General features: G+C 45.0%; 1 protein-coding gene across 1 annotated transcript in view; it reads right to left on the bottom strand.

Moving 5' to 3' along the window:
* LOC123786522 (paraneoplastic antigen Ma6F-like) overlaps nt 1-14602 on the bottom strand; it is a 159904-nt gene extending 145302 nt beyond the window's left edge. The window contains exons 1-2 of the mRNA XM_087860348.1: nt 14242-14602; nt 12430-14169 (exon numbers count right to left, since the gene is read on the bottom strand). Coding sequence (XP_087716474.1) covers nt 12430-14169; nt 14242-14593 — 2092 coding nt within the window. The 5' untranslated portion in view covers nt 14594-14602. The remainder of the gene's footprint in view (nt 1-12429; nt 14170-14241) is intronic.
* Nucleotides 14603-24465: the final 9863 nt, after the last annotated feature.

Raw genomic sequence — 24465 nt, 5'->3', positions numbered from 1 at the left:
TACTTAAACTACTGAACTGTATAGTTAAAATGATTAAAGTAGTAAATTTTATGTTTCATGTATTTTACCACTATTAAAAATATTTTAAAAAGACAAAAGCTAGGGACGCCTGGGTGGCTCAGTCGGCAAAGCATCTGCCTTCAGCTCAGGTCATGATCTCAGGGTCCTGGGATCGAGCCCCACATCAGGCTCTCTGCTCAGCAGGGAGTCTGCTTCTCCCTCTGTGCTCTCCATCTCTCTCAAATAAATAAATAAAATCTTTTTTTTAAAAAGACAAAAGCTAGCTAAGCATTTTAATTTCAGCACATTGATATCCCATGTTACAAGTAAGGACAAGCAATTTCAACCACATGGATTTGAGAAATGCTGAAGCTGCTGACAACCAGTTAGAACCACCTTGAGCCAATATTTCTTCAGCAGTCCATCTGGTCCACAAGCCTCTCAATATCCAGTGGTGTCCTGTGGAGGGAGTGCCAGCTGGACCTGCAGCACCACAGCCAGCATCCTGAAACCATGGGAGGAAAGTCCAAGACAAGGGGAAGGAGCCTCAAGAAATAGCTCCACTATTGCTGTTTTATGGACAGTGACCTCACTGACCCGCTTAAAGTCTACTAAGCAAATATAGTTCTTGGCAATTACTGAAAGAAGAGTCTTTTCTTCTAATGTACCCAGAATGCTTAGCCTGAGTAGCCTGACCTGATGTGGCCTGCTGAGGCTGCAGTGTGTGGACGAGAACCTGTAAGGACCAGCTCTATTAGCAGCATGGACTCACACACCCATTCTCAAATCCCACCCCCAAACCCGCCCTACTAGTGTGTGGCTGCATGGACTCCCTCCTCTTCAACTGGTGGGACTATTAACAAAGCCCCATCCCCTAATCAGTGCTCAGTAAAAATATATATAGATATGAAGAAGACAAAATATTTTTTTCTTTGGATTAATTCAGTCTAGATTGGAAACACTAAAGCTTAAGTTCAGCAGGAGTATTGCTCTCTCTTTTCCAGTCTCTGAAGAAGCAGGAATGTAAATTGAGTTATACCAGTTGGCCACAAAGTTGAGTTCTAAAGTTTATCTAACTGAAAGCCTATTTAATTTTAGCACAGAGACACATTCATCCATTCAATAATCACTTTTGGAGTACCTACACCATGCCAATGACTGGGCTGGGCGCTAAAATTACCACAACACACGGAAACCAGTGCCCAGTGGATGAGATGCTGAAACGTGTACTTGTAAATCAGGAGATGTGTGCTGCTCAGATCCAAGATGAGGGATGCCAGGGGACTACAGAAGGTGATGGCAAGGGCACCTCCCCTTACATAGCCAATAGGGAAGTCTTCCAGGGGGAACTCTAAGCAGGAAAAGGGTAGGAGTTAGCAGGACCAGGAGGTGGGAATACAAGGCAGGGAGAAGCACTTACAGGCGAAAAGGAGCACAGTGAGGTAAAGGTGGGGATGGCAAACTGTTTCTGTAAAGGACCGAAGGGTAAATATTTTTACCTTTGTGGGCTCAACTCTGCCAGAAATGAATTGGCTGTGTGCCAGTACAACTTTATTTATGGGCACCAACTTTTGCATTTCATATAATTTTCACGTGTCACAAGGTGTTATTCTTCCTTTCATTTTTTCTAACCATTTAAAAATATTAAATCAGGGCGCCTGGGTGGCACAGCGGTTAAAGCGTCTGCCTTCGGCTCAGGGCGTGATCCTGGAGTTCCGGGATCGAGCCCCACATCAGGCTCCTCTGCTGGGAGCCTGCTTCTTCCTCTCCCACTCCCCCTGCTTGCGTTCCCTCTCTCGCTGGCTGTCTCTATCTCTGTCAAATAAATAAATAAAATCTTTAAAAAAAAAAAAAAAAGGGCGCCTGGGTGGCACAGCGGTTAAAGCGTCTGCCTTCGGCTCAGGGCGTGATCCTGGTGTTCCGGGATCGAGCCCCACATCAGGCTCCTCCGCTATGAGCCTGCTTCTTCCTCTCCCACTCCCCCTGCTTGTGTTCCCTCTCTCGCTGGCTGTCTCTATCTCTGTCAAATAAATAAATAAAATCTTTAAAAAAAAAATTAAATCAATTAACTTCCCAGTCATGCAAAAACAGGCAATGGGTCAGAGTTGAGAAAGAAAACAGAAATGGTATGTACAATGCACATTGTTCTGCACCCTGCTTCTTTCACTTATCTACACAGTTTGGAATCCTTTCCACACCAGTGTAAAAGTAATCTCAATCTTTTTGTACATTGTATGATAATCCATTATGTGGATGTGCCTCAATTATTTAATCTCCTATTGTGGATATTTCGGTGGTACCAGTTTCATGTTATTATGAATTATGCTGCAGTGAGGATCTTATATATACTTCTTTCACCCATGAGAGGGTTTATCTATAGAATAAATATTCCTACTAGTACAACAATTTGATCAAAAGCTTTGTGCATTTGAATTTTCAATGGATATTGCCAGCTTCCTCTCCATAGGAGTGGTACCAATTTCTACTCCTGCCAACAACAAATGGGGGTGTCTATATCCCCTCAGCCTCACCAGTACTGTGTAATCTGACTTTAAGAATTTTGCCAACTGGATTGGTGAAAAATGGTATCTCGGTGTAGTTTCTCTTCAGTTTTCTGGGGGTGTGCATCTTTTCACATGTTCAAGAGCCTCTCTTATTTCCTTTTTCATTTGACAGTCTGTTCATATCCTTTACCCATTGTTCCCACTCGGTGATTCATCTTTTTCTCTGTGGGAATTCTTTACATATTGCAACATGATTTGAAAATACATTTTTCCTAGTCTGTCATTTGCCCTTTGACTTCATTGATGGTGTATTTTGCCACTTTTTAAAAAAGATTTTATTTTATTGATTTGAGATAGAAAGAGAGAGAATGAGTGGGGAGGGGGAAGTGGCAGAGGGAGAGGGAGAAGCAGGTTCTTCACTGAGCAGGAAGCCAGATGTGGGACTTGATCCCAGGACCCTAGGATCATGACCTGAGCCAAAGGCAAACGCTTAACAGACTGAGCCACCCAGGTGCCCACTATTTTGCCATTCTTGAGATCTGATTTGGTTTTATATCTTTCTGTGGCAGAAGAGACTTTCTATATCTCATTAAGAGACATGGATTTGATTCTGAAAGAATGGGGACACTGAGGCATTTTTAGCAAGGTAGTGAGAAGGTCAGGAGTCTGTGTCATAAAGCTCACTCCAGCTACAGAGAGCTGGATAGACTGTAAAAGGACCCAACTGGAACTAGAAAGGCCAACTGGTTGCTGGGACCAGGGTGTGGACCATGAAGACGGATGGATCAGTGAGCATTTCTGAGTAGGCGAGTGCAATCAAGGACTATGCCAGAGTTTGGGCTTGTCCAGCTGGGTCACTGTGTGGAGGTCAATAATCAAGATAGGGGATATAAAAGGAAAAGAGAGTTTTCTTTCCTTCCCTTATTTTACTGGGGTGTGGGGGAGATCATGAGTTCTGCCAGGGACTTGTGGAGTTAATGGCACATCATACAGAAGCCTTCCCCTCAAGCCCCACGTGGAGCCAAGGGTCATACCTCAATGCTCCAGTAGCAATGACCTTCCCTGTGTCTGCTTCCCTTAAGAGTCTTTTCCAAGGGCAGAGAAAATGCTTCTTCATCTGAGAAATGGTCATACTGGGTTGTTGTGAGGTGTTGACAAAAAACCCTACACAGAATATTTGATGCTTTGTCTGGTGTATCACGTTTCATTCAATATTCACCTCTGTCACTGTCATTACTGTGCAGTTTGCTCATGGACTTCAGCCTCCTTTATCTCTATGCCACTTCACATGCTCAGTAGTAATGACTCTATCATCCAATGCCTCTTTTATCTATGTTTCTCCTTAACATACATGAATATTTATTTACCTGTTCATTCTCAGGCTAGGTCATTCAGTTCCAGTGCTAAACCACACAGGTCCACACCAGGAGTCCTACACACCAAGAATGGCTTCTGGTTACCCAGCTACTAAACACAACACTTACAGATTTTTAATTTCAAAGGATTTGAATATAATAAACACTAAAAATACGCTCTAAAATTACACTCAGAAGTTTGGCGTCTTGGTCAATTCTAAAACTTCCTGGAGCTTTCAAAGGCCGTCTTTCAAGGCCTTAACCTTGCATATGTTGCCATCATGACATTAGAATAGCAGCTTCACATGTGAGATGTGTGTGTGTACACAGACACACAATGGAATATTAGCCATCGAAAAGGAAGAATACTTACCATTTACATGGACACGGATGGAAGTGGAGGATATCATGCTGAGCAAAATAAGTCAGTCAGAGAAAGACAATTATCATATAGTTTCACTCATATGTGGAATGAGAAACAGCACAGAGGATCATAGGGGAAGGGAGGGAATACTGAATGGGAAGTCATCAGAGAGGGAGACAAACCATGAGAGACTCTTAACTCTACGAACAAACTGAGAGTTGCTGGAGGGGAGGGGGGTGGGGAGAGGGTGTAATTGGGTGATGGGCATTAAGAAGGGCACGTGATGTGAGGAGCACTGGGTGTTGTATGCAACTGACGAATTATTGAACTCTACATCTGAAACTAATGATGTACTGTATGTTGACTAATGCAATTTAAAAAAAAAAAATAGCAGCTTCACTGGAGAAGACTACCAGTGCCAACCTGCCTGAGTTCCTAACGTGTTTCTCCCCATCGCCCTGCCCACATGACCAAAAGGCAGACTCCAGGGCCCCACCACTGGGAGTCTGATTTGGGAATCTAAGCTGAAGCCCTGGCCCCTGGATTTGCATAGGCCCCCTGAGGATCTGGGAGTCCAGCCCTGTTGTCAATCAGAGTCCTGGCACTGGGAAGAGGCAGGGAGCTTACTGTCCCTCCCTAAAACCCGAGGTCGCACCTCCTAGAGCCTCCAGATGGCCTGTTTGCCCACATGCCCATCCACCCCAGGGACCCCGCAGTTCCCCGCAGGCCGCGCCCCAGCCACGCCCCCCACAACCTGGGCCCAAGCTCTCGGAACCTGGGAGGCAGCTGGCAGTGTGGCTGAGACTGCATATTGGGAGGCTGGTCTGGGCCGTTCTGGGTGCGGGTAGGGCTTTCAGCTGTGCTTCAGGGAAAACTGCAGGACTTCTTCCGACTCCAGCCCTGAGTGCCGCTGGCATGGTACAGGGTGCAAAGGAGTGGGGGGAAAATGCCCTGCCCCTGAGGGTACTCCTGCAGGAGAGTGATGCTGAGGACACACAGGACAGTACCAGCAATGAAAAAAAGGACCAAGAGAAGGGTGGGGACCAGTGTGCTGTAATCCCACTTCCCCGTTCCATCCTGAGAGTGCATTTCATGATCTCCATTCTGAGGAATGAATGAGGAAACGAACTGAGGACCAGAGGAAGGCCAGGAAAATGGTGATTATTCGGGCGAAATAGGTAATCATCAAAAAGCAAGTCACTGAGGAACGGGACGTGCTTGAGTGAGCCTAGTTTCATATCAAGAGAGGGTTCCCCAGTCTGTCAGCTGCCCACAGGAGATATCTTTCTCTGACCTGTCCTCCCCCTACAACAATCCTCCCCAACATTCTATTGCTACTCCATGGAACAATGATCTTGTGGTTTTGCGCAAACTTACTTTTGTCTTTATCTGTTCCCTGTGCTGAGATCTTACTTTTTTTTAAAGGAAGTGACCTTGTTCCATTTATCTTTTTATGCCCAACAGCAAGTACAGTTTTACAGAAATGCTTGTTGACAAACGCAGGACTCCATCATCCCTTTCAGGTCCCTCCATAGCCCTGGCCTAACCACTGTTTCATTCTTATCTTTTTGACATTCCTTTGACTCATCTGCTGCTCCATATTACTTTCCATGCAGTAACAGCATCAGACAGGACAGGAGGAGTGATGAACATCTACAAATGTAACGTATATAATTAATGTTAACAGTGACCAGGGTCAGTGCAATAAACGTATCCCAAGGACCCAGGAAGCAGGGAATAACACCAGGATTCTCAAAGCAGACTCTGGGGAACCCTGTGAGGTCCTTAAGACCCTTTCACACAGGGGTCCATAAGATCAAATCTCTTTTCATAATGATGCTCAAGGTGTTTTTGCCTTTTGCACTCTCTTTCCCAAGGGTAAAGCGGAGTTTTCCAGAGGCTACCTACATGTGTTACCATGGCAGACTGAAGTCAGACACAGATATGATTACTCAGCTGTCTCCTCTCAAGCCAGACATCAAAGAGAGATGCAAAATGTAAAACTCTTCCCATAAAATTTCATTTGTTTTGTATAGATTTTTTTCATAAAATATTTTATGTTAACATATAATGGTTTTATTGCTGTCATCTTTAAATGGGTGAAGTTTTTAAATTTCTCACTTTAGATTTTAATACAGCAATTATTGATATGTGTAATTCACATAAACAAGAGCTCCTTGGGGTACTCAATAAGTGTTAAAAATACAAAGGGGCTTTAAGAAGAAAAAGTTTAAAAACCTGCTTTGATGTTCCACATTGGAATGAAGAAAAGAAAAAAAAACCTTTCATGGTATCTTAAGTTGTGGGGGGAGAGCTTTACTTTTTTAAAGGTTACTTTATGGGTTTTTTTTCCCTCTTGATGGCAGTGCAGGTGCCACAGAATACAAATTTAGAATGGCAAATATGGAAAATTTTTGTAAAATTCATGCAAAACATCAGGTATTTTCACTAACAATTTCTATGCCTTAACTTAAAAAATTCTCGTAATTCATATGGTTTCACTCATTTATGGAACATAAGAAATAGGAAGATCGGTAGGAGAAGGAAGGGAAGAAGAAAGGGGTGGGTAAACAGAAGAGGGAATGAAGCATGAGAGACTGTGGACTCTGAGAAACAAACTGAGGGCTTCAGAGGGGAGGGGGGTGGGGGAATGGGATAGACTGGTGATGGGTAGTAAGGAGGGCACATATTGTATGGTGCACTGGGTGTTATACGCAAACAATGAATCATGGAACTTTACATCAAAAACTAGGGATGTACTGTATGGTGACTAACATAATATAATAAAAAAATAAATTAAATTAAATTAAAAGAAAAACAAAAACAAAAAAAACCATGGGGTTCAAATCAAGACCCAATTCCATATTTTGGTCCATGGTGATGAAGAGCTGAGGTTCCCACAATTGAATCTTAAATTTCCTTGTTATATGGTTATTTGTTGCAATGTGCATAAAAATGTTACTTGGTAACTGGGAAAAAATTCCATATTTGGGTCCATCGTAATGAAGAACTGAGGTTCCCACCATTGAATCTAAAATTTCCTTGTCTTATTGTGTTTGTCACCATGTGCATGAAAATGTTACTTGGTAACTGGGTCTTCGGCTGTTAAGCTCCTTGCTGGACCTCACAGACACCAGGAGGATCTGCTGGTCTGGGGGAACAAGTTCACATTTTTTTAAGTCATTCCTGTTCAGGTCATTCAGGTCGGGGGGAATGGTCTGGACTTGCAAGTTGTAGGACCAATTCTAATACCTTTCCATCAAAGTCTGGGAGAAAAAAAAGTCTGGAATAAGAGGGGGTATGAAGGAGGAGAAAGAAAAAAGAAAAGTAGAGTCTTACAAAACTCTAAAATATTCTAAAACTTGAGGCCTCACAGCCATTTAAAGATGCAGCTTGTGGTGATGAGCAATGTTGTTAGGAAGGAAATGAGTTTGGTCAGTGACTATAGGGAAAGAGACCTTGTAAAGACAAACGAGGCAGAAAATACTTCCCAACTGTGCATTGTTGCAACCACAGTAGGGAGCTGAGCCAGGAAAACAGTTGAAAGTTAACCAAAAGGAGCCAGGAGACTGAGGGACACTGAGCTTAGCACCCACCATTCCTCTGGGCTTCAGTGCAGTGGAGAAAGCCATACCCACGGGCCACACCCATTGGAAGGAGCTGCATTTACAGGAGGAACGCTATGCTGGCTACCTAATCAAGCCTCATATAACAAACCACTACAAATTTAAAAGCTTAAAATAATACCCATTTATTATGCATAATTGCCCTGGGTTAGGAGTCCAAGCATGGCCTAGTTCCCAAGGCTGCAATCAGAGAGTCAGCTGGCTGGGGTCTTTTCTGGAGGTTTTGGGGGACAATCTTCCCCAGTTCTCTAAGGTTGTTGGCAGAATCCAGTTCTAGGTGGTTGTCAGTTTGTGGTCCCCATTCCCTTGCTGAATGCTATCCAGGAACCACTCTTCACTCCTAGGGGCCACCCATATTCCTTTGCACATTCGTTCCCCTCCATCTACAAACAAGCTTCACATCTCTCTGAATTCCCTTTGTGCTTCAGCAGGGAAAGGGCTTTGCTCACCAGAGACTCCTAGATAATCTCCCTATTGTAAGGCAACTGATAAGTAACCTTAATTACATCTGCCATGCAACTTGGCACATTCATGGGCATGACAATAGGAGGCAAGGGTCACGGGACCAAAAGCCAGCCTACCACAGAGGGCAAGCCTGTGTCTCAGGGAATGCTATCTTTGGAGTCTATATTTTCCATTCATCAGAGGATTGTGCTGGTTCTATCCTCAAAATCTCTCCATTCTTCCAAATTGCTTGCTAGCCACTTTTAACTTGTAATCACAGCAGTTTCTTTAGCAGCAACCGAAGTTGGCAACCTCTTTCTTGATGCAAAACACCTTTGCATGTTTTTCCACAGAATGTCCTTCCATAGCAGCTTTCAAAAGTGTACTCTACCTGTTCTGAAAAACTTCATTAGCACTTGCTGCTTGCTGCGGAAGCACCCTAAGATGTGAGTGAACAGGCCAGCAACAGACCCCACTGATGTCTCCCCCCCCCAACACTCCTTCCAGGACCTCCCAGTGCCCATCTCCAGGAGAGGATTGCACTGGGCCCGGGTCCCCCTCTGGGTCACCAGTGAAAGAAGCAGACCCCCCAGGATGAGTCCTTGGCCCCTCCCCTGAGCAAGTGTGTCTCACAGAGGTGGAAGGCAGCTGCATCCCTAGATCTGCTGGGGCCCTGAGTCACCATGGAGGCCACCTGCAGGGTGGGCAGGATGATGCTTGCCTCTCAGTCACTCCCCCTGATGAGGTCGTAGAATATACGTGAGGTTCAGTGGGGTGGAGTCCGGAGCCGACGACCAAGAAAGAATTCTTGAGGCATCTTTGGTGCAAAATTGGTGGTTTATGAAAGCACGGGGACAGGACCCGTGGGCAGAAAGAGCTGCTGCACTGGGGTTGTGAGGGGTGGCTGATTATATACCATAGGGTTGGGGGAGGTGAGGAAAAAGGGAGGTTAAGGAAATACTTTCATATGTTAAAGAAGACTCACAAGATACCAGAGGGCTTGCCATTGTCAAGTTAAGGTGGTTTCTCCCTCTAGCAAGGCATTAACATGAAGATGGTTGGGAACTTCCTGGAGGCTGCAGATTAGAAGGACAATTTAATCGTATCTACATTCCCTTCTGGAAGCTAGGTTATTGGTAGAAATGCTTGGTTCTTGTAAACTGCTAAGACATTTGCAAACTGAGGGAGACTTAAGCCTTGCAGGATTGTGGTGTCTATAGGTTAGCTGTTTCTTTGTCCTTTAGGGCAGCCAGGAGTGCCTGAGGAATGTCACCTACACCCCATGGTGGGGGGGTTGCGGGTGTCAGTTTCTGCTTTGTCCTCGGCTTGCCTTCTGTTCCCTCATCACCCCTGTGCTTGGCTCCTTCTTTCCCTCCAGGCCCTTCTGGCCCTGGCAGCCCCATCGGCCCCCTCCTCCATGGGGGGTTGCCTAGAGATGTGCAACAGCAGGGACTTTGCCACCTCTGACTTTGTCAGAGCCCAGGGCCCCAGGTGCCAGGAGTCCTTGCCCTTACTGGGGGGTGGCCTGGCTCTTCCGGGACCCGCTCCCTGTCTTGCCCGCTTCCAGGCCCTCCCAAAGGCCTCATGGGCTGCTCTACCTGTTGGCCAGGCTACCTCTGCCTGGAGCACCCTGTGCTCCCACTAGGCCAGGAGATTTGAGAGAGGCATGGATCCCCTGCTCCCTTCAGGGGCCCTTTCCCACATGACCAGGCTGCTTCTCCATGCATTCCCTGAGGCCTTCCCTCCCAGTGCAGCTCCCCTCTGGGATGATTCGGGCCCTGATCCTGAAACTGGAGCCCCTACCTGGGTCGTCTCCTTGTCAGTCAGACCCGGAGAGGGGGCTGCAGGAACATGACTAAATAAATACACACAGGTCCCATCCCACCAGGACCAGGGCAGGGGCCTCCTGGGGACATGGAGGAAAGAGGCTGGCCTGCCCTTCGTCCAGCAACATCTCAAGCCCAGGGTGGTCCCTCACCTGCAGTGCCTCATGGCAATTCTGGACATGGCTCTGAATTGCTGGGACCATGCCCACAGAAATGCCCAGAATGCTTGCACAGTGGTCCTCAGGAAGGCATAAAGAGGGGGTGACATGAAGGACAAAAGGAGGGGAGCTAACCTGATCAAGGGGACAGCGGATCTTTTAGGAGTTTGTTCCAGTTGCTCTTTTCATATGTTACATAATCCAGGGTTACCTAAATGTAGTCTTACCATCCTTTAGTGGTATAGATTGGAGAACTTTGATGTGGCTTTCTCCCTGTGCCCTGAATTACCAGATTCAGGTGATGTTCCCTAAAGCTCGACAAATGTGATATGAGAATGGCACATGGAAACACTCCTTGGCATATGTGTAGGGAAGGGTCATGATGGCCACTGCAACTTCACAGTCTGGTTCTGCGGGTGCTGGGGCAGGTCGGCTTAGGAGCTGTTGTGGCCTCCAGTGTAAAGAAATCACTTGGTCCTGGGTCTGCAGAGGAAAGGAGAAGGGACTGTTCCCACAAGTGGCGGGGCCTGCCTGGAGGTGGCCCCTAGGCCCAGCTGACTTCTCTGCACCCCCAATGCCCAATGTCCACAGCACCCCTGAGCCCCCACAACAGAAGAGGGACACTCAGGCCGTCTTCGGGAGTGATGGCAACATGAAAGGGGAACCTTGGCTCCAGTCAAGGTTGGATTGGATGGACTCGGTGGGACAGTGCCCTCTGAACTAGGGTGTTGTGAATGCCACTCCCACCTTTATGTACTTGGACTACAGAGAAAAGGAGGACCCCCTTCACCTCACACATATGTCAGCAGCTGGTGTGCACCAAGTTGGGCCCAGAGACAGCCACTAAGAGCCCAAGGTCCCTCAGAAAATCCTGGAGAGACAGGGACATGGCCTGAGGCAACAGGCCCCAGCTCAAAGCTGCACAGCTGGGGCCCCAGGAGAAGGAGGAGCTGTCCCAGATCTACCAAGGACATGGGTGAAGGGCTAGGGTAGGGGACTTGTCCCGAGAGCTGTGCCTGACAAGGTTGAGGGCCTCCAACAACAGGCGATGTGCTTGGCTCCCGGTCAAGAAAGCCCAGCCCTGGGAACACCAAGTGCAATCTAGGGGACAGGAGCTCCCTGTTTCAAACTGCGTGGTTGCTGCAGGCTGAGGGGGGAGGTGAGAGGTCTGGCAAGGGACACAGGGTCCACAACATGTATGTGGGCAGTGGCCTGGCCCTGCTCACCCCAAGGCCCTATGGCCCGTGTGGGGCCTTCCTCGAGCCTCTCTCAGGGTCCAAGTTCTGCCCCAGGAAGGACCCCAAAGCCTCTGGGATGAGGTGGGCAAAGGTGTCCCCTCAGCCAAGCTCAAACCTACTGGCTCCTCAGGAGGCTCCCCATCTTCTTGTGTGACCTCATCTTGCCCCCCGCCCATGTGTCCAGGTCCCCTCCAAGCTATAAGGCTGTGCAAGGCCCTTCCAGTCCTGCTCCGTGGTCTCTACCAGGGACTCTGACTCCCAGGATGGAGTGGGAGTGGAGATGGGGCATGAGTCTCGCCTGACATGCATCTCATTCCTGAACCACCGATCTGGCTTCCCTTCAGAATCCCAGCACTTCCACTGAGGAAGTGTGTGTGACAGTGATTAACTCTTAATCTTACTGTGTCCAGTGTCCTCATCCGTAGAAGAGGGGACATGACAAGTGGCCACTCACCTCCAGGACTCCTGTGAGGACTCAGAGAGAGAGAGCAGGCCCAATTGCTCATCCCAGTGCCTGGGGTAGAGTCAGTGCTCAGAGATGGAAGCTCATGGGCATGGGGGCTCACTTTTCTCCAAGGCTCTAAACCCTTCAGTGCTTTTAGTGTGGATGGCTTGCGTGTGCAGGGCCATGAGTGCTAGGTTTCTGTTGTCCCTTGTTTGGCCAACTGGGATCATGGCTCTGATTGCCATGGAGGACTAGAAGCAAAGTGTGGGGGTACCATGGAAGACAGCGGCATGAGCAGTCCCACGGTAAGTACAGCATGGAGGGCACGCAACATGAGGATGACCTGTGCAGAGCGCACATTGGCTAAAACACCTGGGTCTGGACTCGAGAAGAAGATCTTTCTCCACGTTGGCTGGGGCAGGCTTGGCAGTATCTTCATTGGCTGGGGAGGCCTCGGTTTCATCTGCACCGGCAGGGGTGCCCTCGGTGATGACTTCAAGAGCCGGGGCGGCCCGGAAAGCATCTTCATTGGCTGCGGAGGCCTCGGTTTCATCTGCACCGGCAGGGGTGCCCTCGGTGATGACTTCAAGAGCCGGGGCGGCCCGGAAAGCATCTTCATTGGCTGGGGGGGCCTCGGTTTCATCTGCACCGGCAGGGGTGCCCTCGGTGATGACTTCAAGAGCCGGGGCAGCCCGGAAAGCATCTTCATTGGCTGCGGAGCCTTCGGCAACCTCTTCACTGGCGGGGGCAGCCTGGGCGGCGGCCAGCCCTCCAATGTCCACAGAGGCCCCTTCTTCCGCTTGGAACTGCTCACCCCTAGCTGGGCCGGCCTCCCATGCCTCGGTCTCCCGAATGGGCCGCAGCATCCCCACGAAGCCAGGTGGTCTCCTCTCCAGCCGCATCCTCCTCAGCTTGTTCTGGAGCATCCCGTTCGGGCGGGCCCGCATCAGCACCTGCCTGGCGCGAACCTGGTCTGCGATGACAGGATGGAAGGCCCCCTTCTCCACGGCCGACTGCAGCAGGCCTTCCAGGCGCATCACATAGGCAAAGAGAGTCTCCCGGGGCCGCTGAGCACAAGTCAGGAACTTCAGCCGTGCAGTCACGCAGGTGTCCTTGTCCCCAAACGCCTGTACCAGCGCGGCCAGGCAATCCTGTGCAGGCATGTCGGGGTTTTCTGCCAGGAGGCCGCACAGGAGCTCCAGTGCGGGGCCGCCCAAGCTTTCCACCAGCCGCCGCCTCCTCTCCCTTTCTGACACGTGGCGCCACGTGTACAGCATGTCGTTGGCATGGTCCAGCCAGCTCTCAAAGGACTCTTCCTCTTGGTCTGGCTCTTCCATCCCGGAAAAGGTTCTCAGTTCCCCATAGGCCATATTCTCAGGCACAGGCTGCTGGGCCTGATTCCACTGCTGGGTCCAGGATCCTCCCTCAGCTATGGCTCCTGACACACCCACAGCTCCTTCCTCGCTCGCAGTGCCTGCCTCACCTGCCGCTCCTGCCATACTCACAGATCCTGCCACACCTGCGATTCCTGTGTCACCTGCGGCTCCCTCCTCATCTGACAGTGCCCCTTCGTCTTCTGCTCCTGCCACACCCGCAGCTCCTGCCACACCTACAGCTCCTTCCTCACCTGCGGCTCCTGACACACCTGCAGCTCCCTCCTCATCTGACACTCCTCCTTCATCTTCTGCTCCTGCCACACCTGCGGCTCCTGCCTCCCCTGTAGCTTCTTCCTCACCTGCAGCTTCTTCCTCATCCGCAGCTCCTGCGTCCGCTGCAGCTTCTTCCTCATCTGCAGGTCCTGCCACACCTGCTGCTTCCTCACCTGCAGCTCCTGCCTCCCCTGCAGCTTCTTCCTCATCTGTAGCTCCTGCCTCATCTGCTTCTTCCTCACCTGCAGCTCCTGCCTCCCCTGCAGCTTCTTCCTCATCTGTAGCTCCTGCCTCATCTGCTTCTTCCTCATCCGCAGCTCCTGCCTCCCCTGCAGCTTCTTCCTCATCTGTAGCTCCTGCCTCATCTGCTTCTTCCTCACCTGCAGCTCCTGCCTCCCCTGCAGTTTCTTCCTCATCTGTAGCTCCTGCCTCCCCTGCAGCTTCTTCCTCACCTGCAGCTCCTGCCTCCCCTGCAGCTTCTTCCTCACCTTCACATCCTTCCTCACTTGCAGCTCCTGCCACACCTTCAGCTCTCTCCTCACCCACAGCTCCTTCCTCACCTGTAGCTCCTACTGTACCTTCAGCTCCTCTCTCACCTGTGGCTCCTGTCTCACCTGCAGCTCGTGCCACACCTGCGTGGCCAGCCCCTGCCTGCCTCTGGGGTTGTGCAGGGAAATCTGGTCTATCCTGTGACTCTGAATCAGGGGCCTGGGGCAGAAAGACCACAGGCCAGGGCCCTCCCTTGCCCGGTATTTGTCGGGGGATTAAACTTTGGTTTAAATACTGAGCAAACTCGACCAAGGCGACCCTGGATCCAAGCTCCTTTCTGAACACTTTGCCCAGCACTCGGTACCTGCCCAGGGGCCATAGGGCAGCGTGCACGGCCTTCTGGAATTCCTCGTCCCCGCAGTCGTCAGGGATGCCCAGGATGAGCAGGGAACGATGCGCATTCACGCCCATCCACCTGCACCAGTCACGGAGCATTGCCAGTGCCATTGCAGATACCTGGAGGGGAAGGGAGGGCAGTGTGACAGAGGCATGCAGTGGTGGCCTGTGGGTGCAAAGAGGAGAGAGGGACATTGGTGCCAGACAGCCCACCCCACCGCCCTCCACAGCGACCTGGATCTCCTCCCTGGCCAGTTCACACCCTCCATGCAGGCTAAGAACCCCCACCACGCACCCCTCACCTCTGCTGGGAGGAGACCCCCGTTAGCCTTTTCCAAAGCCCCTGATGTGGCCGACGCTCCTGATGGGGCCACTGAAGCTGGAGCCCCACCCACCATCATTTGCAACCCAGCATCCAGGAGCCCACCATGCTCTCTTCCTAGTGCCTGACCCATAGAACCTCTGCTCTGCCAGACAACCTTGAAACCGGGTCCTGCACCTGCCACACCTTGAGTCAGAACCCTGCCCTCTCCCACCACCACCTGCCCCTCTGCAACTGGAGCCGCCCTCCACAGCCAGGAGCCCTTCCCACCCATCCCCTTCAGCACCCACTGGGATTCCTCTTCTGCCCCCGCTGCCTGCCTTGGCAGCGATCCAGCCCTTACCCAGAGCGCCCAGTAATTCTAAGGTCCCTTCGGAGTAAAACCCCTGGTCTCCTGTTCACTTTCTCTGACTCCGCAAGTGCTGCCTGGCAGGGAAACACTACCTGAGGGCTGCGGGGTGACTCTGGAGGCCACCTCAAAGCCCTGGAGCAAGAGAATCAGAAGAATGCACCTCAGCTTTGCAGCCCAGGGCTGCACAGTCCAAAGGGTCTCCCAAGCCCTCGGTGCTAAGGCCATGTGGGCTTCCCAGTGCTCCCAGAAGTCCCAGGTAGATGAGGGAGAAAGATCTGGGCATCTCTGTGCAGGGCAAATGCCTGAGTCAGGAGAGCATGGGAGAAAGGATCAGTGTTGCCATGGCAATGGGCATGCTTGGTAAGGGCTTGATGTGACAAGGCTTGGAGCCTCCAGAAGCAACGGGCACATCCACTGGCCCCTCAGCAGCAAAATAGCCCCCAACAATAATTGTGGCCATTGTGTGGAGGCTGCAAACCGGGAATCAGGGGGCAGAGGAACCTATGAACAGGTCCCTAGTACCATTCTGCTCTCACAGCCTTCCCTCATTTAGCCTGGAATCTCCACAGCAGACACAGATTGGGTGTTCCCATGTCAGGAGCTCATCACACCTTTTTACATTGTAATGCCAGCCCTCAACCACCCAGGCAGCCATCGCATTGGAAAGTGTGTGGCATTGTGTTATGTGACTATAGATTGACCTAACAGCTGGGTGACTTATACAAGTCACTGAACATCTTGTATTCTAAATTTATAGTAGGCAATAAAAAAACCTTCCTTTTTACATAGTGCTGGATTTGATTTACTGATAGGTAAGGATTTTTGCTTATACTGTTCTCAATGGTTATTTTTCCATAATTTTCTTTTTCTACATAATCTTTTTATCAAGATTTATACTAGCTCAAAAATGAGTTGAGAATTGTTTCCTGCTCTTCTATCTTCCGAAAGTGGCTGTGTAAGACTGATGATTTTCATTCCTTAAGTATTTGCTAGAATTCACCCATGAAATCATCTGGACCTGGATTGTTCTTTTGTTGTGCTTGTTCACTTTGTTTTTAGGAAAGTTTTTTTATAGTAAATAATATTTATTTATAAGAAATAGGGCTATTCATATTTTCTGTTTAATCTGTTGTCAGTTTTTGTAAATTGCTTTGTCAATTTTATCTAAGTTATCAAAATTATTGGCATATGGATCATCCTAATAGTCCCTCATTATTCTTTTAATACCTATATGATCTGTGATGATATCCCTCTTTCATTCCTAATACTGATTAGTGTACTTTCTCCTTTTCCTGATTTATCTTCCTAAGGGTTATATATTTCATCATTTTTAAAAAAATGTATGGCTTTGGGGACTGCTGGGTGGCTTAGTCAATTGGATGCCTGACTCTTGGTTTTGGCTCAGGTCATGATCTCATGAGTTGTGGGATCAAGCCCCATGTGGGGCTCATGCTCAGTGGGAAGTGTGCTTGAGAGTCTCACCCTCTGTCTCCCCACCCCTCCACTCATGTTCTCTGTCTCTCTCTTCCCCCCCACCCAGCTCTTGCAAATAAATGGATAAATCTTACCAAAAAAAGTATGGCTTTATAGGGACACCCGTGTGGCTCAATCCGTTAAGCAACTGACTTGTGATTTCACTCAGGTCTCTGGGTGAGATCAGTCTGGCGTTGGGCTCCACATTCATCATGGAGTCTGCCTGAGATTCTCTCTCTTCCTCTCCCTCTACCCCTCCCACCCCTGCTCATGCTCTAAATAAATAGATAGATAGATCTATAGATATAATCTTTTTAAAAATGCATGGCTTTGCTACTTTTCACCATAGTTTTCTGTTTCATTTACTTCTGTTCTTATCTCTATTATTTCCTTTTTAAATCTTATTTTGGATTTACCTTGCTTTTCTTTTTCTAGCTTCTTTAGATGAAGCACTAGGGCATTGATTTTATCCCTTTCTTCTTTTCTAATATAAGCATTTAAAGCAATAAATCATCCTCTAATTCCTTTTTCCTGCCTCCCTTTAGTTTTGATGTTTTATTTTTAGTTATTCCTTATGAAATACTTTCTAAGTTCCTTTGTGTTCTCTTCTTTGATCCATGGGTTTGTTTTTTTTTTTTTTTTTTAGAAGTGTGATGTTGAAATCCAGATGTTCGGAGCTATTTTATTGCTATTAATTTGTAATGGAACTCCATTGTGGGCTCAAATAACTTATGTAGAATTTCAGATTTTCTAAATTTGTTGAGACTTGTTTTATGGCTCAACATTTGACCTATCCAGGTGAATGTACAATGTGCCTTTGTAAAGAATATATCCTGCAGTTGTTGGGTATGGTGTTTTATAAATATTAATTAAGTAAAGGTGGTTGATAATGTCATATATTTACTGATTCTATATATTCTATATATTTACTGATTTCTGATCTAGTTGTATCAACTGCCGAGGGAAGGGTGTAAAAATCTCCAACTATAATCGTAGAAATATCTATTTCTCTCCTTGTTCTGTCAAATTTCATTTTATATATTTTGAAGCTCTGTTATTGGGTGCATACAAATTTATGAATTCTTCATGGTTCTGATTAATTGACCCTTATATCTCAGGTAATAATCTTTGTCTTTAAATGTACTTTGTCTGATTAATATAGCCATTCTCACTTTTTTATGCTTACTTTTTGCATGGTATATCATTTTGCATCCCCTTAATGTCAACCATTTGTGTCTTGTATTAAAATTGCATCTCTTTGTAGACAACAAAACCCTTGCCCATCTATCTATTCTGACAAGCTCTGCCTTTTAAGTGATTAGCCCATTTACATTGAATACAATTGTTGATATGGTTGGACCTAAGTCTATCCTTTTACTATCTGTGCCCTGTAATTTGTTCTATGTTCCCTCTTTCCTGCCTGAGTTAATCAAATTTTTTTCAGGTTTCCATTTCCTCATATTTTTGGCTATACCTCTTTGCATTGTTTTTTAGTTATTGCTCTAGTCATTAATATATATATCCATATCCTTAACTTTTCACTATCTAGAGTTAATATTGTACATAAATGTAAGAATCTTTTCACCATACAGATTCACTTCCCCCCACCCTAACCATTATGCTATAATTGTCATTTGTATTACATCTACATATGTTATAAGATCTATACAGCACTGTTACATTTTTTTAATTTAAAAAGTCATATGTGTTATAAAGAAATTAAGAGAAAACTTTCTTTAATATTTACTCACATATTTACCATTTCTGGTGTTCTTTATCTCTACCCAAAGATCAAGGTTTCCCTCTACTATTACGTTTCTTCAGATTGAAAGACTTCCTTTAGCATTGCTGTTAGTGCAGGCTATTGATGAATTCTCTTAGCTTTCACTTATCTCAAAACATACTTATTTCACCTTCATTTCCAAAGAACATTTTTCTCAGATATAGAGTTCTGGATTGGAAGTTCTTTTTTTCTTTTATCACTTTAAAGATGTTGTTCCACTGTCTCCTCAGTTGTGTATGTCTGCCTTCACTGAAACAGAAAAGATTTTTCTGTTGTTTTCTGATGCATGCATGTGACTAGAAAACATTCAGACCCTGAGGCTCATAGAACCTGACTTTTTTGGCAGGATGGTTTAATTATTGGTTTTGGTTGCTGACTTAATTTTAAAAATCTATTTGGAAGTTTATGGCCCTTTTCTGACCCTTTAGAAAGATTTTATCATTTCTAATAAATGTCTCATAAATCAGTAAAAAAAAAAAAGGAAAGATTTTTCTCATTAGGCTTTGTTTTCAGTAGATTGACTACAGTGTGCTTAGATGTGGTTTTTTGTTGAGTTTATGCTCCTTGGGGTTCACTGAGTTTCTTAAATCTATAAATAATCTTTCTCCAAATTTTGGAAATTTTCACCCATTATTCCTTCAGGTAGTTTTTCTTCCGCATTCTTACTATCCTCTCCTGGGATTCTAAATAACCATATGTTAGACTTTTTTGTATTACTCCACAGACTACTGACGTTCTGTTCCTATTTTAAATCTTTGTTCCCCTTGGTATATCAGAATGGATCATTTCTATTGATTAATCTTCAAGTTTATGATTCTTCTGTCATCTGCAATCTGTTATTAAGACCATCCAGTGGGGTGCCTGGGTGGCTCAGTAGGTTAAGGGTCCTGGGATCAGACAAATCTGTCTCCCTGCTCAGTGGGGAAGCTGTTTCTCCCTTTCTCTCTGCCCCTCCCCCCTCTCATGCTCCTGCACATGCTCTCTCTCTCTCAAATAAATAAAATCTTTTTTTAAAAAAGACCATCTAGTGAATTTTTCACTGCAGACACTGTATTTTTCAATTCTAGAATTTACAGTCTGTTCTTTTCAATAGTTTCTTTTTTTCCCTGTTAAAATTTCCTGTTTTATAAATTCATTATTATTCCTTTGGAGCATGTATTTTTTGCATTTACATTTTGACATTTTACATTTTGACATATTACACTTTATATTTACATTTTACATTACACACTTGATAATATGTTAATCATAATAAACATGATAGCCAAAGTGTTAAGTAGTAGGGTTGGTACATACAATCCATTCATTTGTTTATTCACGTATTCACCCATTCAACAAGCATCTACTGTGTACCTACTGTGTCAGGCACGTTCTAATTGCTAAGAATTTGGATACAAACTAGACATGGTCCCTGTTCTCAAAGAGCTCTCAAAATGGTATGAAGAGGCAGGCATGTAAATGAATTGGCTAATATGATATTATGGAGAGTGGTGGTAGGGCTTATACAGAGTACAGTAGGGACACCAAGTGGGCCAATCTACCTGGAGGGGGAGGTCAGGAAAGCCCTTACAGAGAATGTGACCCTTGCACTGGCACAGAGGAGCTTGAAGAACATCAAAGGAAGGTGACCAGTGGGCAGACAGACATCAGGAATTGAAAAGCAAAAGAGAATTTGGTCGTGGACATCCAGGTTTGATAGTCTATAGCTTTCAGGTGGTTGTGTGAGGCTGAGAGAATGGCTGAGATTCCCCCAGATGGCATGACAGGCAGCCTAAGATGAGGGTGAAATAGAGTTGGACTGAGCCTTAGTCAAAGAAGGATATCGGGGCAGATTGTGTTGGAACTGAGGACCAGTTTCCAAGTCTGGGATACTCAGAATTAAGTTTATCCTAATACTTTAAGAACACCGACTCTGGACTCAGACAGATCTGAGTTCTAATGTCAGCTGTGTGGCCTTAAGGAGATTACTTAAACTCTATTTGGCTCAGTTTCCATAACAATAGAATGGGAGTAATAATAGTACCTGCCTCGGGGTCATTGTAAGAATAAGATGAGATAATATTTATAAAACAGTGCCTGGCACATAATGAACAATTATCAAATCGTAGCTGTTGTTATAAATTCTTTATTTAATTGGATGTGAAAGACTAGGAACAAATTTTAATTTCTTTACCACTAGATTGGAACACAGATGCACTCATTTATTCAAGAAATATTTTTTGAGGGTTGCCTTTCTTGCTTTCTTTTTTGCTTTTCTCTTTCTTTCTTTCTTTCTTTCTTTCTTTCTTTCTTTCTTTCTTGCCAAGGTAAGCTTTTGACTCTAGATTTTGGCTCAGGTCATGATCTAAAGGTCGTGGGATGGAGCCCTGTGTCAGGCTCTATGCTCAGCACAGACTCTGCTTTAGTTTCTCTCCCTCTTCCCCTCCCCCATCTCTAAAATAAATAAATAAGTCTTTAAAAAAAAAAGAAATACTGGGGCGCCTGGGTGGCGCAGTCGTTAAGCGTCTGCCTTCGGCTCAGGGCATGATCCCGGCGTTCTGGGATCGAGCCCCACGTCAGGCTCCTCCACTGGGAGCCTGCTTCTTCCTCTCCCACTCCCCCTGCTTGTGTTCCCTCTCTCACTGGCTGTCTCTATCTCTGTCAAATAAACAAATAAAATCTTTAAAGAAAAAAAAGAAATATTTATTGAGTGCCTACTATATGCCAGGCACATTTTTTTTGTTCTACATGGGAAAAACAGTATCTGTGACCTTAAGATCTTAAGCTGACATTAAGAACTCAAGGGATCTGAAATTTGAGTGGGGGAGAATGTATTATTTTTACTAAACTAATTAAAATTTAGCATTTCCTTCAATTATGAATGTATTAGTATTATATGAGACTTTGTCACCACCAGAAATATTTTCATATCATGTTAGTTATTGTAGATATCTAGAAATACTTGCTAGAAATAACATTTCTTCAAAATTAGGGAGCTGGTAGACCATTTTAGATACTGTTATTTTATATGTTAATGAATAAGTATATATATCACTGCAAAATATAATTATTAGCATGATTTATGTCCATAAGCATATTTAGAATAGCTGCTTTGAAAATATTGTCTGTGAATTACAGTGTCAGGATCATCTCAGGGTCAGTTTCCCTTAAACATTTTTTTTTCTTAAGTGTCACTACATTGTCTTTTTTTTCTAGTAATTAAGCATCATGTCCTGGACATTGTAATGTTTTCTAGTGGTGCTGGCTTCTTGCTTTCTGTTATATTTCTCCAGAGTGGTGGTGGTGTTGCTGCTGCTGCTTCTTTAGCAGGCAGTTAACTTAGCTAAACTCAGACTCCAAACTCTGTCTCTCCTGTGTTGGGCATCAAGTGAAATTTCTGCTCAGTTCTTTTCTTGGAGTCTGCTCTGTACATACACCCAAGAGTCACCAGAGATTAGGCAGAGCATATATGCCAAATTTGGCTTCTCTGTCTATGGTTCTCTCCTCGCCAGGATTTTCTTTCTTGCTTTCCCTCTGAAATGGTCACCCTGAACTCTGTCCTCTGGGTCTCTGAGTTTTAGCCACCCAGCATGACATCCTCTGTGGCCTGCCCAGGAAACCCAAATTCTACCAATTTTTTAAGGAAGAAATAATGCTAATACTACACAAACTCTTCCAGAAAATGAGGGGGAAAGACTACTTCCAACTCATTCAATGAGGCCAGCATTACCTTTACATCAAAACCATACAAAGACATATGAAAAGAAAACTACAGATTGATATTCTTTATGAACGTACTTGCAAAAACTCTAAACAAACTTTTAGCAAATTGAGTTCAACAAGATACAAAAATGATAGCATAATATGACTACGTAGCCTATCATGAGAATGCAAGTTTGGTGTAAACATTTGAAATTTTATCAGTGTAATTCAGCATATTAACAAACTAAACAAACTAAAAAATAAAAAACACATGATTTATGTCTTAGTCTATTCAGGCTGTTATAACAAAATACCACAAACTGGATGTCTTATAAAAAACAGAAATTTATTTCTCAAAGTATTGGAGGCTAGAAGTCGAAAATCAAGTCACCAGCATGGTCACATTCTGGTGAGGGCTCTCTTCCTGACTCAGCCAGAACCTTCTTGTTATGTTTGCACATGGTGAAGGGGCAAGGCATGTCTGGAGCCTCTTTTGTAAGGGCACTAGTCCCAGTGGGATGTACTTACTTTACAAAGGCTCCATTTCCCAAATACCATCACCTTTGGGAGCTAAGGTTTCAACATATGATTTTTGGAAAGATACATTCAGAACTACAGCAATCTTCTCAATAGATGCAAAAAAGAAAAAAAAAGCATTTGACAGAATCCAGCATCTATTCCTGATATAAACTCCCAGAAACTAGAAATAGAAGGGAACTTCCTCAACTTCATAAAGAACACCTACAAAAAACCTACAGCTAACATCATCCTTAGTGGTGAAAGACTTTCACCACTTTTTGAGTGCTTTCGCCTCAATATCAGCAACAAGACAGGGATGTCCACTCTTACATTTTCTGTTCAACATTGTATTGGAGGTCCAAGCTTGGGAAATTAGGCAAGGAAAAGAAATAAATGGCATCCCGATTGGAAAGCAAGAAGTAAATTGTCTTTATTCACAGATGACAGGACTACCTCTGTAGAAAATGTGATGGAATTGTCAGAAAATTTACTAGAATTAATATGTCAGTTTAACAGGTTGCAGGATATAAGATCAATACACAAAAATCAATTGTATTTCTATATACTTCTATATACTAGCAATGAACAATCACAAATTTAAAAATTTAAAACAATGCCACTCAAAATAGCATCAAAAATATACAGTACTTAGGAATAAATCTGACAAAAGACATAAAAGACCTGAACACTGAAAACTACAAAATACTGCTGAGAGAAATTAAAGACCAAAATGAGAGAAAGAGACCTTGTTCAAGAGTCGAAAGACTCAATATTGTTAAGATACCAATTCTCCCCAAACTATTCTACAGAATTTAATCCAATCCCAATCAAAATTCCAGCAGACTCTTTTCCCCCTGGAAACTAAGATGATTCTAAAATGTATATGGGAACGCAAAAAACCCGGACTAGTTAAAACAACACCGAGAAAACAAAGTTGTAGAACTTAAACTACCTGCTTTCAAAGATAGTTAGAAAACTACACAAATCAAAACTGTAAAGATAGAAAATCCAACAACAGAACAGCAAAGAGAGTCTTGAATCCATACATTTACTGATATTTGATATAGGCACAAAAAGTAGTAAAGAAAGACAGTCTTTTTAACAAATGATGCTGGGGAGCACATGGGTGGCTCAGCCTGTTAAGCAACTGCCTTTGGCTCAGGTCATGGTCCCAGTGTCCTGGGATCAAGCCCTGCATTAGGCTCCCTGATCAGTGGGGAAACTGCTTCTGCCTCTCCCTCTACTGCTCCCCCTGCTTGTGTTTTCTCTCTATCTCTCTCTCAAACAAATAAATACATAAAATCTTTTTTAAAAATGATGCTGGAAGAAATGAATATCCACAGGCACAAAAATGAACTTGGACTCATATCTCACACTACATACAAAAATTGACTCAAAATGAATCAGAAACCTAAATAAGTATAAAACCTAAAACCATAAAACTTCTAAAAGAAAACAAGATCTTTGTGACCTTGGGTTAAATAAAAATACCTTAGATGTGACACCAAAAGCACAATCCATAGAAGAGCAGATTGATAAATTTACTTCATCAAAATTTAGAATTTCTGCCCTTGAAAAGAAACTGTGAAGAGAATAAAGAGACAAACCACAGACTGGTAGAAAATGCTTGCAAAGCATATACCTGACAGAAGACTTGTATCTAGAATACATAAAGAACTCTTATAACTCAATAATAAGAAAAACAACCCAATAATAATGAAGTGGATAAAAGGTTTAAGCAGACGTTTCACCAAAGAAAGGTATATGATGGCTAATGAGGACATAAAAATATGTTCAACATCATTAGTCAGGGAAATCTAGGTTAAAACCAGAATGAGATT

The sequence above is a fragment of the Ursus americanus genome, chromosome X (assembly GCF_024610735.1).
Source record: "Ursus americanus isolate L20-20 chromosome X, mUrsAme1.1.p, whole genome shotgun sequence".
NCBI lineage: Eukaryota > Metazoa > Chordata > Mammalia > Carnivora > Ursidae > Ursus > Ursus americanus.
The sequence above is the reverse complement of the archived record's forward strand: the minus strand, read 5'-3'. Positions and strand labels throughout refer to the sequence as shown.